The 17,190-nt window shown below is 46.2% G+C and overlaps 1 protein-coding gene across 2 annotated transcripts in view; it reads right to left on the bottom strand.

Moving 5' to 3' along the window:
• Positions 1–17,190, bottom strand: part of jag2b (jagged canonical Notch ligand 2b) — a 42,254-nt gene that overhangs the window by 13,769 nt on the left and 11,295 nt on the right. For both annotated transcript variants that reach the window (XM_087804944.1, XM_087804943.1), the window contains exons 3-9: positions 11,533–11,590; positions 9,176–9,433; positions 7,234–7,294; positions 3,247–3,377; positions 2,459–2,575; positions 2,277–2,390; positions 1,442–1,555 (exon numbers count right to left, since the gene is read on the bottom strand). In XM_087804944.1, the coding sequence (XP_087661070.1) occupies positions 1,442–1,555; positions 2,277–2,390; positions 2,459–2,575; positions 3,247–3,377; positions 7,234–7,294; positions 9,176–9,433; positions 11,533–11,590 (853 nt within the window). The remainder of the gene's footprint in view (positions 1–1,441; positions 1,556–2,276; positions 2,391–2,458; positions 2,576–3,246; positions 3,378–7,233; positions 7,295–9,175; positions 9,434–11,532; positions 11,591–17,190) is intronic.

Below are 17,190 nucleotides of genomic sequence, written 5' to 3' on the forward strand. Positions count from 1 at the left end.
TAGTGGTTGAACTGGTACTGCAACCTTTTTCTGTTTAGAGGGTGTTTGAATGCATCTGTTACTATTGATACATCTGTACAAGTCCTATTTATATTTACACTTCCATTCTGCCGACTATCACAGTTAAGTTGAGAAAAATATTTAATACTAGCATTTTTAAAGTACAGTCGTACCTTGCAATGCTTACCCTCCGCGGTCTCTCTTTTTGCACACAGTACAAAGTGTCATTCTATTGTTTACAGTCAGAAACAGCAAAGCTCCTCGTGTCTTTTACAAACAGATCATTTATTTGAACAGCAGATCAACTTCAACACAACCGCAGGACTTAGCAGCAGGCACTAATTACCGCACCCACCTTACTCATGGTGCCAACAAAACTAAACTCCCACGATTGCCTTTCTACACACTGCTCTATTCAAGGATGGCTATTTATTTGCTACATATCTGTATTTTATTTCAATTATTTTTATTTTTATTATTTGTTCCTATGTCAAAAGTGATCACCCGCTGGGATTGGTTGGCTGGGCGGCAAAGAACTAAGTCACCGTTACTTAGTGTTGTTTAGAGGGAAGGCAGCTTATATGCAATATTAAGTATGTAAGTTTAAATATATGATGATGAGTGAATGGTCACATATTAGTGTGTTTTGTTGTATCAGAATGTTAATCTGGATACTGAAACAATTTCAGCGATAATATTTAATGAAGCTGTAGAGCTCATTTTGCAGGTGACTTCTTTTTTAAATTAAAAATTAAAAAGCGCTCCAATATTTAAAGGCAGACTGGGGGTCTCACTGGGGAGCCCTGCTGTCTCACTCACACACCCGTCTTACTGCAGACATCCAACACCAGCTAGCACAAACCCGGGTAATACAGGGGGGCCAGTTACAGAAAGCTGAGCTAGTAAGACGAGATCTGCTCCGAGATCCATTTCCCGCCTTCATCGCTCCTCTTCGTCGCTCCTCCTGACAACCACCCCAACTTTGTTTACCGCTCCACATCCATTTCCTGGATTCAGAGAGTCACGTTCGCTTGCAGAGACGACAAAGATAACTAACAGGTGGGAAGAAACGGGTGCCTGAGAAACCTCAGGAACATACTCATAGGTGGACGTAACAAAGGCACACCGATAACTGGCCCATGCTTGAAACCTACACAGTTTTAAGGAGCCGAGGACACAAGTGTGTGTTGAACGTGCGCTCATGAACACACGCTTGCATCGCTAAGGAAGCCGACTCAGTCACTAACACCAGTAGCACAACAGAATCCCAGAGGTCAACGCGTCATTTAATGGTTATTTCCAAAAACAAAAATCGTTGGAATGTCATACAGGAAGTCGGTGGAAAGCTAGTCTCTTGGTGGAGATAAAAACTGTTTACCACGAAAAGGAAAACAGGAAGTCGCAGGTGTGATTAGGGGAAAGTAGAGAATTGGACTCTCACCTATCTGGCAGGTCTTTCCTTCCCACTGAGGAGGACAAACGCACTCGAAACTGTTCACCAGGTCGATGCAGGTTCCTCCCTGAGCGCAGGGACTCGACGCACACTCATCCAGGTCTGCAATCAGACATGTACATTAGCTTAGTATTAGAAACATATCTAGTGTGTGATGCTAACATTGATGAGCTGCAAAAAGACACAGGTGCTAACATTGACAAGTTGCTAACATTGCTGGGATGCTAAGACTGACCTCTTGCTAACATTGGTGGGGCGCTAATGTTGATCAATTGCTAGCAAAGTGTGTTGCTAATGTTGAAGTGCTGCAAACAAACACATGTGCTAAAACAGTTGGGATGCTAACGCTGATAAGTTACTAGCTTGGTGGGTTGCCATTATCATAGTTGAGGTGCTAAAAATTGATAAATAGTTAGCAACGTGCAATGCTACCTGTGATGAGCTGCAAAGATATGCGGGCGCCAACATTGGTGAGGTTCTAACATTTACAGGTGCTAACATTGATGAGGTGCTAACATTTACAGGTGCTAACATTGATGAGGTGCTAACATTGATGAGGTTCTAACATTGATGAGGTGCTAACATTGATGAGGTACTAACATTGATGAGGTACTAACATAGTCGGGATGCTAACACTGATAAGTTGCTAACATTGGTGCTGTGTTTACATTGACGAGGACTCACAGGTTAAATGCTAACAATTGGTGCAAAAATTGATGAGGTGTTAAAATTGACAAGTGCTAACATGGAGGGGGTCCTTATATAGGGGAGGTGCAAACATAGGGGCTGATAAAGCGGTCACCTGGTTTGCGTGGTGACTCACCTCGGGCACAGGTTGGTCCGGCCCAACCTGCCGGACACTGACACTCGAACCCGGATTCTAACTCGTGACAAACCCCTCCGTTGGCACATGGACTGGAGACACAGGCGTGTTCGGCTGCAGGAGGAAGAGGAAGAGGAGGAGTCAGACACTCTGGTTCGGTCCAGGGACTCTCAGACACTCACCGATCTCACACGTCTTGCCCGAGTAGCCCTGTGGACAAGCGCAGGAGAACTCGGGTTCCGTGTTCATGCAGGTTCCTCCGTTCACACACGGCTTGTGGCGGCCGCAGTAGTTTAGGTCTGCAGAGGAATTTAATGAAGAAAACATTTAAAAACAACTAAACTATATCCGACAAGGAATGAGACCGATTCATCAACATCCACATCAAGGTTTAATCGAGGCTGTTCTGGTCAGGTTTGGTGATGAACAGAAAATCATTGCAACATGAGCCTGTTTCTGTGCAAGCTGGACCAGAACTGAGCTGCTCCGGGAAACCATCCTTCTGGGCCCAGTTTAGATACGCAGCTGTCACTGATGGGTCGGTTCCTAAGCGAGCCGGCAGCTCTGCTCCCAATGTTTACACGTAAACAGTAACAAATAGGTTGACGAAGGAAGACCAGAACCGCACCGAGAAGTGAGCCGAGCAAGACCCATTCAACTAAAGAGGCGTTTGTAAATAAATGAGCGGGATCTTTCCTCAGGAACTCAGAACCAGGTCTCATCCTCAAAGAGTGACGCAGGGGGACGAGTGTCGGGTGTCAATGTAAACGGATCCAGCTCCTGCTGCGACTATTGTGACCACAGAACTAGGTGTTGACGAGATCCAACAATGATAACTTAAAAAAAATAATCAAATAATCAAACTTTTTCTCAGAAGTATTTGTTATCATCCATGATCAGGCAAACTTGAGGAACTTTTTTTAAACTTCAACAAACATGTATTAAAATATTGAAAAATAGAAGTCGCTACCTTTATCACAGAGCAGGCCGCCCCAGTTCTTCTCGCAGTGGCACTGCCAGGGGACGTTGCAGGTTCCGTGGACACAGCCGGGGTAGAGGACGCACTCGTCGCAGAACTGACCCTGCCAGCCGTAGTTGCAACTGCAAGACACAGAGGTCAAAGGTCAGAGTGCAACAACACAAAGTTCCCAATAGTCTAGATAAGGTGGTCACAACGTTTCAGTCGGCAAGGTTGCCTCATAACAGTCGGTACGGTGGCCTCAACAGTCGGTACGGTGGCCTCAACAGTCGAGACGGTGGCCTCAACAGTCGACGCGTGGCCACAACAGTCGACGCGTGGCCACAACAGTCGATGCGTGGCCACAACAGTCGACGCGGTGGTCACAACAGTCGAGACGGTGGCCACAACAGTCGATGCGTGGCCACAACAGTCGACGCGGTGGTCACAACAGTCGAGACGGTGGCCACAACAGTCGACGCGTGGCCACAACAGTCGACGCGTGGCCACAACAGTCGACGCGTGGCCACAACAGTCGACGCGGTGGTCACAACAGTCGAGACGGTGGCCACAACAGTCGACGCGTGGCCACAACAGTCGACGCGTGGCCACAACAGTCGACGCGGTGGTCACAACAGTCGAGACGGTGGCCACAACAGTCGACGCGTGGCCACAACAGTCGACGCGTGGCCACAACAGTCGACGCGTGGCCACAACAGTCGAGACGGTGGTCACAAGAGTCGACGCGGTGGTCACAACAGTCGAGACGGTGGTCGTAACAGTCGACGCGGTGGTCGCAACAGTCGACGCGGTGGTCGCAACAGTCGACGCGGTGGTCGCAACAGTCGACGCGGTGGTCGCAACAGTCGACGCGGTGGTCGCAACAGTCGACGCGGTGGTCGCAACAGTCGACGCGGTGGTCGCAACAGTCGACGCGGTGGTCGCAACAGTCGACAGGGTGGTTGTAACAGTCGACGCGGTGGTCGTAACAGTCGACGCGGTGGTCGCAACAGTCGACGCGGTGGTCGCAACAGTCGACGCGGTGGTCGCAACAGTCGACGCGGTGGTCGCAACAGTCGACGCGGTGGTCACAACAGTCGAGACGGTGGTCGTAACAGTCGACGCGGTGGTCGCAACAGTCGACGCGGTGGTCGCAACAGTCGACGCGGTGGTCGCAACAGTCGACGCGGTGGTCGCAACAGTCGACGCGGTGGTCGCAACAGTCGACGCGGTGGTCGCAACAGTCGACGCGGTGGTCGCAACAGTCGACGCGGTGGTCGCAACAGTCGACGCGGTGGTCGCAACAGTCGACGCGGTGGTCGCAACAGTCGACGCGGTGGTCGCAACAGTCGACAGGGTGGTCGTAACAGTCGACGCGGTGGTCGCAACAGTCGACGCGGATCAAAAACAGTGGTAATAGTCACAGCACAGAGGTCATAATAGTTGCAACCCAGCAGTCACAATGTAACATTAAGGTCAGTGTTTAGAATAGTCAACATGATAGTAATAATAGTCCACAGTGAGGTTCAGAGATCAAAAACCCAGAGGTCATAATAGTCACAACACAGAGGTCATAATAGTCACAGCACAAAAGTAATAAAAGTCAACAAAGTTGTCAAAACGCTGAGGTTGTAACTTCTGAGCCATTGGTTACGTGAAACTGAGCATTTGTAGAACATCTAACCGCTCCTGAAACTGTCCATGTAAACTAGCACCTGTCCCAGTGTGGAGAGCTGGGGGCGGGAGGGGACGCGAGCGCTGCTGTCCCTCAGGTGCAGACGTCCCTCAGTGGAAAAAGTCAAAATCTGCTCCGACACACTAATCTTAGTGGAGGGTGACATTCCGGGCTGGGGGGTTAAGAATACTTCCAGCGGCTCCTGTGAACCAGTCTAAAGTGCGTGTGAGCGAGTGTGTGTATGTGTACGCCTGCGTGTGCGCATGTGTGTATTTGTATACGTGTGCGCCCGTGTGTGTGTTCAGCGCCGGGCTATTCCGAGGTGCTGGATGTCGTCGGGGCAGCTGTCTTGTCAGTTGAAGGTTATTTTGAGCAACAGCTCCTGCAGACGGCACCGCTGCCGCCTGGAGACAAGGTCTTTCTAAGTCTCAGGATGAGGGTACGTGTGGGGGGCTGGGGGGGCTTCAGGGAATACTTGGCATGCTTCTCCCACTGTATATGATTAGCTGCAGAGGGTCTGACAGCGAAATAGCAAGAACACAAACAGAACCCGGGACAACAAGAGAAGCCGACACTCGTCTGTGGAGACGGAGTTCTGCTGATTTACATTCGACTTTGTAAAACACAAAGTCAGAAGTTTTGACACTTCCAATGAACAATGTTTTTGTGTTGAAAAGTTGACTCGGTAATACAGTGGGTTTCTTCCACCCCCGAACAATTTTTTTGCACTTTTGCACATTTGCACTGTCTTGAGTCAATATTTTGAAGTCGTTTAGCAAAATTATTTCAGGATTGCAAACGTAATGCAACAATATTCAAGTGGAGCCAACAGAAGAAAAAAAAAAGAATCAGATTTTGACTTCATTTTACCCAAGAAAGTCCTACTTGTGACGCTGGATTGCTACACATTTCTGTCGATCAAATAATTCTAAGGAACTAGTTGAAGGTGGAATGTAAATCCATGTCAAATAGAAGCTTGACGCTACGGTGACTTTTATTTACACGCCTGGATTGATGTCTTTCGATCCCATAAAGGCAAATTAAACAAAACGTTCTCAGAGTGGGAGTAATACTTGACACTTGATTTTCGTTTTTAGCCTGATTCGTCCACCCACATTATTAGTGCTACAATATTGTGAATAGGTTAATGTTCTTCGTCTCGTTACAAAGAAAGTTCAAGGCCTTCTTTTAGTCCTCGACAGCTTCCACGTCTTTTGTTGGAATCAGTTGAAAAATGAAGCTAGCAACATTTTTAAGTCCATGCAAGCATGTTTAAGAGACATTACAATATTTAGACCTAAATTACATGGATTTTGTATTTTACATTTTAAATATTTTGGGGGTTTTTTATCTTATAATTTCACCAGCAACACCACGTCCAGCAAGTGACAGTCGGTTTCCATCTCGGAGGCTTTATCTTAATGATTACTGTCACATACAAAAATGCTTCCCCAGAGCTTAAGTAGTGACGGGTGAGGATCGTATGTGGCCTGAGGCTCTGATGAGGATCACAGGACTCATCGCTACTCTTCAGCTAGCCTAGTCACACCTCGCGTCTGGTTTTCGCTGATTCACCTGGTCAGAAATGCAGAGCCGAGTGCCGACTCATCAAATCTGCGTTGGCGTCGTCGTGTCCCGGCATCTTCCAACCTGCCACGGCGTTGCGAAATGTTGGCAGGTGGGGTTTTATTTTTTGACTTAAAGAGGCAGAAATGTGCCACAACACGCCTGACACAGCCAGTAACATGTAGCCTCTGCAGGCACGGACCGGCCTCGCGCCGGTCCAAGCCCGTGGCGAGCAGACAAAGGTTGACAAAAGCCATAAAACGGCGATGAAATAAAAGGAATGAAAGGGCAGGAGACGGCGAGGGATTTGAACAGACCCGAGGCTTCATTAGAGTCGTGCCACGGCAGGAAGGCTCTCGCTCACCTTTCCTGTTGATTGGGATTTGACATTTGGGCTGAATGAGAAACGGAGCGGAGACGCAGCCGGCGAAGCGAGGAGACAAAAATGCGAAGCGGCTTCCTGAAACGGCTGGATTGTTCTCGCATCCTGGTGCGACTCGTCTTGTCAGTTCTGGAGGAAATGACACGTTCAAATTCCATCCCTGCACTGCGGATGAGGAGATGACGATTCCTGGCACGTTTGCCTCGGTCAAACCTCCCAAGCAGATCTTCCGTCTAAGCTTTTCTTTTTTTTTTTCCTTCTCCAGAACTAAAAATACCTCCAGGCGCGAGCGGCGAGGCCTCGACCTGTCAAACTGGTGTCGTCTACATGTGGCGGCGCACATCAGTTACGCTAGAACCTTAGGATCTGAACTCACTTGCACTCCCCTGGGACTAAGCAGCGGGCGTGTGACAGGTCGCATCCTTGTTTGCAGATCGCTGGGAAAGAGGAAAAAGAGACAGAGATTAGTTCAAAAACGCTTGGGAACCACAACTGCAGCTCTTATCAGTCAATGAGAATATTCATCGATTTAATTTATCATTTCAAATGTAAAATATATATATATATTTTTTCTCAAATAATTGAATTTAATACTTCTATATCTATATTGAATATTTAACTAAAGTAAATGTAGCAAACTAAAGCCAGTCATGAGGCACCATTGCATTTTACATTGAATTTAAAGAATTCAAATATATAAACTATATTTTATTTTGGAATTATTGGACAAAAAATATCAAAAACATACACAAACATTTTTTTTTTATTCAATTACCTTTTTTATATAGAAATTACTTAATTTAATAAAAAAAATGAAACTCTCAATCAAAGATTCCATTTGTCTCCTGTCACTCAAACTGCTGCTTCATTGTCTTGATAATCAGAAAAACAATAAATAATTATTTATATATGGTTAGCTCACGTGACAGTTCCTTCATCAATCTAGAATATTGAGGTCCTACATGTTAACCGGTCAGTCACTCTGGATAAATGCTAACCAACATGCTAATGGTTTGATGCTACATTGCTACTGGACATACAGCAGTGGTAGAACAAGTGGCGTCGCTTATTTGATTGACATCTTTGCTACAAGTGCAACAAGACGTGAGGGTTCAGGAGGGTTGTAAACGACATGTACAACAGCCTTTGAAAACAACTGGACCCCCCGCCCCCCTCTCCTCCGGTCAGACATTGATTTATGACCCCCACTCTCGACCAACACCCCCCACGAGCACCAGGAGCTGAAACTGTTCACAATGATGTCTTCAAGAGTCACAATCAGGTCAAAACCACCAGCAAACATTCGCCTCCTTCGACGCGTGGAAGTGACACTAGTTTGTGGAAACACTTTCCGCCTCCGGACCAGCTGCCGGCTCTCTGATATTTTCATCCTCAACTGTGACTTAGGACTGGATTTATGGGTCCTGACTTTTTTTTTTCCGTAATAGTGAGATTCATTATCTAAAAAACGCTGTGTCGAGTCACTTCCTGTTGGACGCAAGTAAGGGTGTAAGAAAAACGTAAAGAAAAAAAATGATTGGATTTTAGTTATTTGTGGTTTACATTTCAATATAGTTTGTATAAAACAAAACATTCGTATTTAAAATGAACAGGCAAGAAATATATTTTATATTATATTAGCTCAGGGTCAAAATGACCCGTAGGCCGGGATACAAACGTGTTTGAGCTATACCTTGTTTTATCTCAGGGTCAAAGTGACCCGGAGGCCTGCAAACAAATGTAATTATTTTATTCTTTGTGTTGCCTAATGGTCAACGTGAGTGACCTCCCTGCCTTCCATGAATACAAATGCAGTGGTGAAGGCTGTCCAGAGGCAACACAAAGGATACAACAATTACATTTGTTTTTGCGCGCTTCGGTCCACCTCGACCCAGAGATAAACAGAGATGTGTGAAACTTTCAACTGCTTAATGGAAGCCGTCATAACGTTCTCCGCTGATAGAGGATCAAGCGAGATTCTAGGGAATGACTGAGGATGAGAGGATACGGTGACTCCAGCAGCTTTTAAAGCTGATCTTTGGACATATTTTGGTTTTAAAAACAAATGAAAGCTGTTACGACTTTGTCAAGAGTCATGTGGTCTTTAAATTCTGAAACACCAGAGACAAGTACTCGACAATACTACAAATACATCTTTGTACCTATAGTATCACGATATATGGTGTCCTTATCACTGTATCATTATACGTATCTTATCGCCAGATTCTTGACAATACACACCACTAGTCACTAGTTTCTCAGAAATGCATGTCAAAAGTTGGAGTCAGAACCTTAGGATCCCCAAGAGAGATGCTCACCGGTTGCACAGTTGGGGCCCATCCATCCTTCCAGACAGACGTGAGCGCCGGACGGCTCGCAGCGGTAGTGTCCGAAGTAGTCGTCGCGAGGCACGCAGAGTTTGTTGCACTTGTTGCCGTAGTAGTTCTCGTCACAGCGGACTCGGACCTGGTAGATGAGGCGAGCCACGGCGCCGTCGTGCTGGACGGTCTGCCACGGATCTCCAGGGTTGATCATCCCGGTGCGTAAGTCGCGCTCGATCAGAAGCTCGTCCTCTTCTGGAACGAACGAACGAGGGGTTCAGGTAGACAGCAGCAAAACAAGTTATCACACACACTCATCGTTTGTTTGAGGTCTCAATGTGCTCTTTTTTTGTTGTCGGTTTGAAGCGTTTCTTGTCGTATTTAATCACGTTAACAGAACAGTTGTGTTGCTCGTGACGGGGGAACAGCGACTGGATTGGGCTGAGGTGACGGAGAGGAAACCAGAGTTCTCATAAGCGATGCTACGCTTAGCCGTTAGCATGTCAACACTCTCATTAAGTTGTTTTGTTGGTCGCAAAGAAAGAAATCTTTATCTCGGCGGGATCGACGAGAAACAATCTGAGTGGAAGTGGGGGGAGGGTGGTGGGGGGGATTTCCTTTTACCCACGGCTGTGGACGCACACACACACACACACACACACACACCTTCCTCTGCTGCAGCAACACAATGTCAGACAGAATTAAGCAACAATAACAGAAAGAACCGGCGGCGCTCGACACAGACAGAACAATGGGCTCCGGGCCGAGCCGGGCCGCACTGCCGCCGTGTCCAAACACTGAGCCGAGCCGGTCGGGTCGCTCACTTCCTGCTAGATAAACACAAGGAAAACAGCCGGCCGCCTTTCCTGAGAACACCCAGTGGGGAGTGGAGTGGGGACTTGCGGACGACACTTGCCTGCTGAGCCACCGACTCGCTGACCGGGTCGTGTTAGCAAAGAGACCCAGTGCTAATGTAGCTCAAGTGCTTTGACGGCGACAGATGGTTGTTTCTGTAGCTAACAGACCTGGGAAGACTCTGGACCAGACCAGGTGTTGGTCTGGATTGGGATTACCGAAGTTGCAAATTCATTTTCAATTTCTCCCTAAGAGAGACTGGACCGGGCAGACTCCAAACGTCTTTGACAAGTTTGAGTTTATATTTGGGTTTAATAGATAGATTGTGAACAGAACGTGGTTTCACTGTGAATTTGAACCATTTTTGGACACAATTTTGAACACATCAAAAGCCCATTCTCCGTCAACTGCACTGGCTTCCTGTAGAACAACAAATACACTTCAAGATCCTCCTCACCACCTGCAAAGCCCTCAACAACCTTGCTCCTCCCTACCAGACTGATCTCCTTCAGCGCCCCATTCGCCCGCCACCGAACACGCTCCACTAAGACCAATACCCTAAACCCCCCCATCATCAGAGCCAAGGATGGTGAGGATCTTCAATCACGTCAGTGAACAGAGAGAACCTGGATGTTTCCGCTTCTGTGACGAACATCGAGTGATCTTCGACAAACACACCCTGTGTGGGACTTTGATCAAATCCCTTAAGTTGTGTTTATCGCCCTACAGCGTAAGGCTTGTGTCTCAGTGGCTCGTGAGAAACACCAGCAATACGTCAGATTAAATATCTGCTGCTAACTTCGCTTGAGAACGGAAGTCACGTGACGCACAAGAACAGGACCAACCGCTGACCGCCAGCCAAGTTTGGACGACTTAGGCTCAGATAAAAGATAAAGAGGTAGAAATCCCATGAATGAATAAATGAAATGCGTTACAAAAATATGCACAATTTACTGATGACTTAAATTATAAAGATATTATAAAAATTAACTTTATTTTTAGCCAATAATAATAATAATAATATATACTGTATTTATACTAAATAATTGAGATTGATTTTGGCAGAAAATTCGATAAAAAAAAAAAAAATCAAACTGCAGACAAATGTCATGAATAAAAGTAGATAAAACAAATCAATGTTTAAAAAAAGCAACATGAGGAAGCAAAGAAAACCAATATAGAAGCTGAGTCGGCAGAGAACAAAAGTCTCAAATCAGTTCGACTCCTCCTTCATTGTTATCTCTTCGGACAGGAAGTGAGTTTTGCGTGGGGACAGGAAGTGACATCACATCAACAGGTTCCGTCAGTATGGACCATTGAGAGCACAGAAACCGTTAGAGACTCTGATCGTAGCCTAGCTTCCTCCCGGCAGGATCTGTAAACATCCCGCACCACGCAAAACAGGAAGCAGCTGGGCGGCACCGACATGGCCGAGGAGTTGTGTGGAGCGACGATGAAAGTCATAGCGACACCGAAAGGATTGAAGATGAAAGACTCACCGTCGGTGCGCGTTTCGTTGTCCCAGTCCCACGCCTCCACGATCAGAGAGTAGGTGCGCTGCAGAAGAGAAAGAACTTTAGGACGTGTGGAGTTCAAGACAAAAGGTTAAACTTGAAAATACATGACACATTTCAACTTGAGGCTCAAACCTGACAAGACTCTACAAGGCAGGTAGTCATAATGGTTGTGCAAGTTTTAAAAATGACCTGTACTGTATGTCATTTTGCAGGAATGTAGAGGATTTATTACAGAATAAGAGTTATAGTAGAAGAATTTACAATCTATCTAGAATAAGAAAATACTTGTGTGGGTGTGGAGGAAGTTAAACCTGGTCAACACAATGAGAGACTCTGATGTACTACGATACGTTGGGGAATTCCTGGTGTTGATCTCATTTCCTTGATTTTTTTATTGTCATGACGGACCAACTATAAAGAAATATATCATAAATATATAATATAAATATATACGACTCCTCCCACTGAAATTCAAATGAAAAAAAACAGTAAATAAATTTGAAGTTTATACTTAACATACTTGCAGATGTATTGACAAGGCAGATAAATGACCTTTTAAACTACAGATTCTGACTGGTCGTTGATCTCGACACCAGATCCATCCTCGTTTGGTTCCCTTCATCACAGCACGGGTCGAGAACCACCGTCTCTCACGGCCTTACAAGGCCATACATGTGTAAAGACCCGAGACTTGGAGATGAAACCGACACCGGCGCTGAAGCCCGAATCGACTTCCTTGCTACTACAGCGTCTCCGGTGCCACTTGGCCCGGTTAGCCAGACCGGCACTAAAGTTACGCGGCCCAAGAAACCCGAGTAAGAACTGGAGAAGGCGAGACGTGGAGCTTATTTACACAAAAATCCAGTGACTCATGACTAATATTTGCTCTCTGCTTTATTTTATTTTGCTTCCCAGCAGCAGCTCGTCTCCACGCCCTCATCTGAGAGATGCTGGCGGGTTCGCTTCACAGAAGTGGTCCAGTAGGGCTCAGCCATCAATCACAGACCACCTCGTGAGCCGCTACAATCCACTCAAGTGCTCTCGTAGGTGACTCCGACCTGCCGTTGTAGTGACTCAAAATCCAAAAAGTCTCACCCAAGTTGTTGTTGTTCACAAAAACAGAGTTTGAGGTTTTAGCAAAAATAGATGATAGATGATAGATAGATGTATACTTTATTAATCTCACAGAGACAGACATACTATGTGTGTGACCTTTGACCCTCGCAACCAACAAGCTCTGGGTCAAATGAACCCTCAGTAACCACAGACCAATATGAACTATTAAATACCATATTTTACAGGTTTGTCTCCAACAGAATGCTTTTGCAAGTCGTCCAGTCAAAAATATAGCTTTCCATTTCATGCGTTTTGGTTTATTTATATGCAATTAAGTGTTTGTAAAATGAAGTAATTCGATTTTTTTTTTTTTAAATGCAAATATTCTGAGCCTTTGTTCATGTGGATGTTGCGAATAAACTTCTGGCCTCTAGATAGGAAAAGTCGTTACGTCCTCTGCAGCAAAAGTAACAATGAAATCCTGCGATGACTGAGGATGAGAGGATACTATACAGTTGTATTAATTGAAGCAAAGGAGCGTGAAAGAATCACAAGATGGCACTAAAATTCTGTGTCCAAAAACTTATACAAGCATATCGAAATATCTTGAGCTGAATATAAATTGACAAGTAGCATTGTGAGATAAGTTAATGGCTACACCCCTTTATTCCTCTACACGTGTGTGGTCAACAGTCTAATAAGACTTTTTTTTTCCTATGTCAACCTATTTTTTTTTTTTTTAACCATCTCACCACACATGAATTTGATTTGTACCTTCTGGAAAAATTAATAGCTTGAAACAAGTGTAATAGTAGATGAAAAGAGAGAAAAAAAAGCACAATTTAGCCCAAAATCTCAAACACAAAATCTTTTCTTGCATCACCTGAATGAAGCAGAAAAACTTTAAATATACTCTGGACAAATATCACGATCTGTCGGTAAGTGGAAACATATGCTAGCTAGCTATGGAGTGGCTATAAACTTTCTAAATGTATTAACTTTCACAAAATGTCTGTAGTCTGCCATATTTTGTTATCGCGAATGGAATCTTATTGACCGTTGAATCAACTTAAAATATGTTAAATCAATGTTTATTGTGCCTTTACAGCGATTCATGAGACGCTAACTGAAGTCAAAGGTCTGTGTTAGCATGGCCTGTGCTAACAGTGAAAGCTAACCAGGCTAACAGGGGGCTACAGGACACACTGCTAGGCAACCGGCTGACCTAAATAGCACCCGTTACGTCACGGTGGGTCGTAGTAGCCGCAGCTGTGACCTCTGCTTCGATGTCACCAACGTTGACCAGAGCAGGCGAACGAGGCCAAGAGGGGAACGGGAGTGAAGCGGAAAAGAGAAATCCCGAGGAGGGGGATTGTACGAAAAATGTGTGCATCAGTCTGTGCTGTTGATCTGTGTTGGGGGGGCAAGCTGGTTGTTGCTGGGCTGTGGGATTAAGGAGGCTTGTCTGGCGGGAGGAAGGGGAGGGGAGTGTTGTTGTGGAAGACCACGGGAAGATGGCGGGAGAGGGCCGAGATAAAACGGGTCAGGACGGCAAAAAGTTTGGCTGCAGACGCGTAACTGGAGATTGTGGATCGTCCTGCGACACTGAGCACCTTATCCTGACCCCCCGACGCACCTCACCCCCTCCCCCCCCCCCGAGCGTGCGCCCACGCCGTCGCTAGAATTCGCCATCACTTGGTCTCACGAAGACGTCCCAGTCTGGTTTCCCACCAACGTCCCAGTCTGTGATTAGCTGGATTAAGTGACAGCTGCCCCAATGCTCCCCGCGAGATAGATGGCCGGGCGGGAGGATAAAGGGGAAGGCCTGGGAGGGGGGTTAAGGAAGGAGTAGGGGGGGGGGGTGGAGAAGGAAAGGGGAGGGGCATTGAACAAAGACCCTCGTCCCATCCCGACACCGTAACTCACCCCTGTCACAACCTTTGTCCACCAGAAGATCCACTCAGCAAGGGACAATTGCTGCCAGGACGGGTCCTGAGGGGGCGAAGAAGGGGGAACCCGCCCCGACTCAGGAGTCACAAATAATCCAGAATAATCTGTGATCACCACAGGCTGGAGGTCGATTCATGCACCGTCCAGTGCAGGGTCGGTGACTCGACCGCTGCCCTCCCTCAGATTCAAACTCAGAAATATTCGGTCGTCGGTACAATTCCCTAAAGATCAACACAAGGAAGCTACTTCCAGACGAGAGGAAGTCGGTGGTTCCGAGACAGAAGCAGTAAAAGGAGAAGTGGGGAGGAGGAACAAAGTCGGTTTCGAGCCATCAGTACATATTTCCACAGAAAATAATCTGATAGTCCAGGTGATCACACGTGAACAGGGCATCCAGACAGATGGTGAAAATCTGGGCCGTCATTCACGGAGCTCGCTGTGAGACTCTGGCGCAGGAACACACGTTTACTGGGAAGTCTCTGGACATGGTTGTGCTGCTGCAGCAAAGCGGCTTTAATCCAGATTAAAAGAACCTAATTGATCAAAAATGACTGGCGGAGCAGGAACTTACCCGCGGTCCGAGATTCCCACGGCGCCCTGGCGGGAAACGTGGCCAAGCGGGAAAAACGGCGCGGGGAGAAAAGGCGGCGGGGACAGGGACGCCCGGGCAGGACGGGGTCAGCGAGCTCAGGGATCTGCAGGCTTCCCTGTCAGGAGGTCGGGCTCCACGTGTGCTTGTTTGCATTCCAAGAACATGGACAAGACAAGAGGGCGGGGGGGTGGTGTGGTTTGATGAGGGGTTAATGGGGTGGCGACAGTTCTGGACGGACGGGCGAGTCTGTGTGTGCTGCTTTGACACGTGATGGAAAGTCGGTCCCTCAAGATAAAAATGGAGTTTTGACACTTTCATAAAAAAAAACAAAAATAAAGATAAAGTGATTTCGTAAACTGGGCCAAAAAACAACATCGAAACAGAACGGGCGACGTGTTCAGGTGCTCGCCTCCTGACAGTTGATGGTCGTACAGTTGTGATAATTATCCGCGCGCTCGCCCGCCATTCATCCCGCGGCCAGTAATCGCTGCACGTAATCTTCATTAATCTGATGTCAATCCCAGCTTTGGTCCCGCTGGTCTACTATGCCCCGCGCGGGCGCCAAACTCTCCACCGCTCGCCCTCAATCGCGGGAGGACAATTACGCTGGAATAATGAGCTCATCTGGCGGGTTAATGATCTGCGAGTTCAATTTGGACTTTTTTAATGAAGAGCGTTCTCCGGGAGACACTCGGTGACCTTCACGCCGCCTCGATAATCCAAGGGAATCGATGAGGGTTTGAGGCGTACGAACAATTGTGGCTGAATCTTAAAACCTGAACGTGAAAGGTAGACTTACTTGTCTTAAAAAGACTCACGTTATCTCTTTGATACATGTCGTCTCTTTTTTGAATGTACACGTTATGTTTCACGATTCAGGGTCGACAACACGATATTATTGAGTTTCTTTCAAATAATTACTCTGTAGGAAAACTTTCATATCCTAGTCAACACATGATGAAGAAGACGATGAAGATTCAGGATCTATATTTGTATTTTTCGATGCACGGTAGTTGAATATGGAATATGGAATTGTAAATCAAATTACTGCGATATTCAAGTGTATCGTTATTTTCTTAAACCCCTAGTATTTACATTTTGTCAAGGGTTACTTTTTTATCAAAATTCTAAATCATTCCAGAACTATATATATATATATATATATATATTTGTCACTATATATATACACAAAGGTTAAGATAAACATGAAACATTGTTTAATAAAAAAAAGAAAATATAGTTATAAATCCAACATTTAAACATAAACAAAGTTCCTCATTTGACCCAGTTATATATTAAAAAAAAAATCGAATCATGACAATCGTGCTCACAAACTGAAAAAAATGCTTATTTTTTTTGGACTACTCAGGGTAACCCGTCGTCATGGCAACCCGTCACCATCAAAGAAAAAAGGTTCAAGGTTCTGACGTCTCTGGGTCGAGGCCGTCGTTGAAGACCAGCCGGTCAACAAGCTGCGCCTCTTCGACACACAGTAGCTGCAACATTGTAGAATCCACATGTTTATCATCAAACAAGCGTAGAAAAACCCTTCGAGTGTGCGGCTCTAGAGCTCCTTCGCTCGCCACGAGTGCATCCAGGTGAGACTCGGTTTTGTCAGATTCCTCTGTGAAAATATGCACCGTCAGCAGTTTCACCTTTTTTTAGGTTGTTTTAAGGGGTTAAGCGGGAACCGATTACATAAAAGAAGCGAGCCTGCGCCGACTTGCTGTCCAGCTGCAGGGGGAATATGAATCAAGGTTTCGCACCGGAGACCTGCCTGGTGACGCTGTTGCTTTTTTAATGTCCACAGAGCAACAAGTCTGTTCGTCTCTGGACCATGTTTCAACTCTTGGAGCCGACATGACGGCCATCAACGCTCCGTCAAAGAAAAGAAAACAACTTTAGATTAATCCATCTCTTTTCACCAGCAAATCTTCTTTGTTCCCAGAGCGTGTGTTGCCCAAGGTCAGCTCTGTCCTACACAGTAGCTACCACAGTAAGAGCCAGCTTTACATGACACTCTTGAGTAGGGATGTAGGATA

The sequence above is a fragment of the Callionymus lyra genome, chromosome 13 (genome assembly GCF_982586985.1).
Source record: "Callionymus lyra chromosome 13, fCalLyr1.hap1.1, whole genome shotgun sequence".
NCBI lineage: Eukaryota > Metazoa > Chordata > Actinopteri > Syngnathiformes > Callionymidae > Callionymus > Callionymus lyra.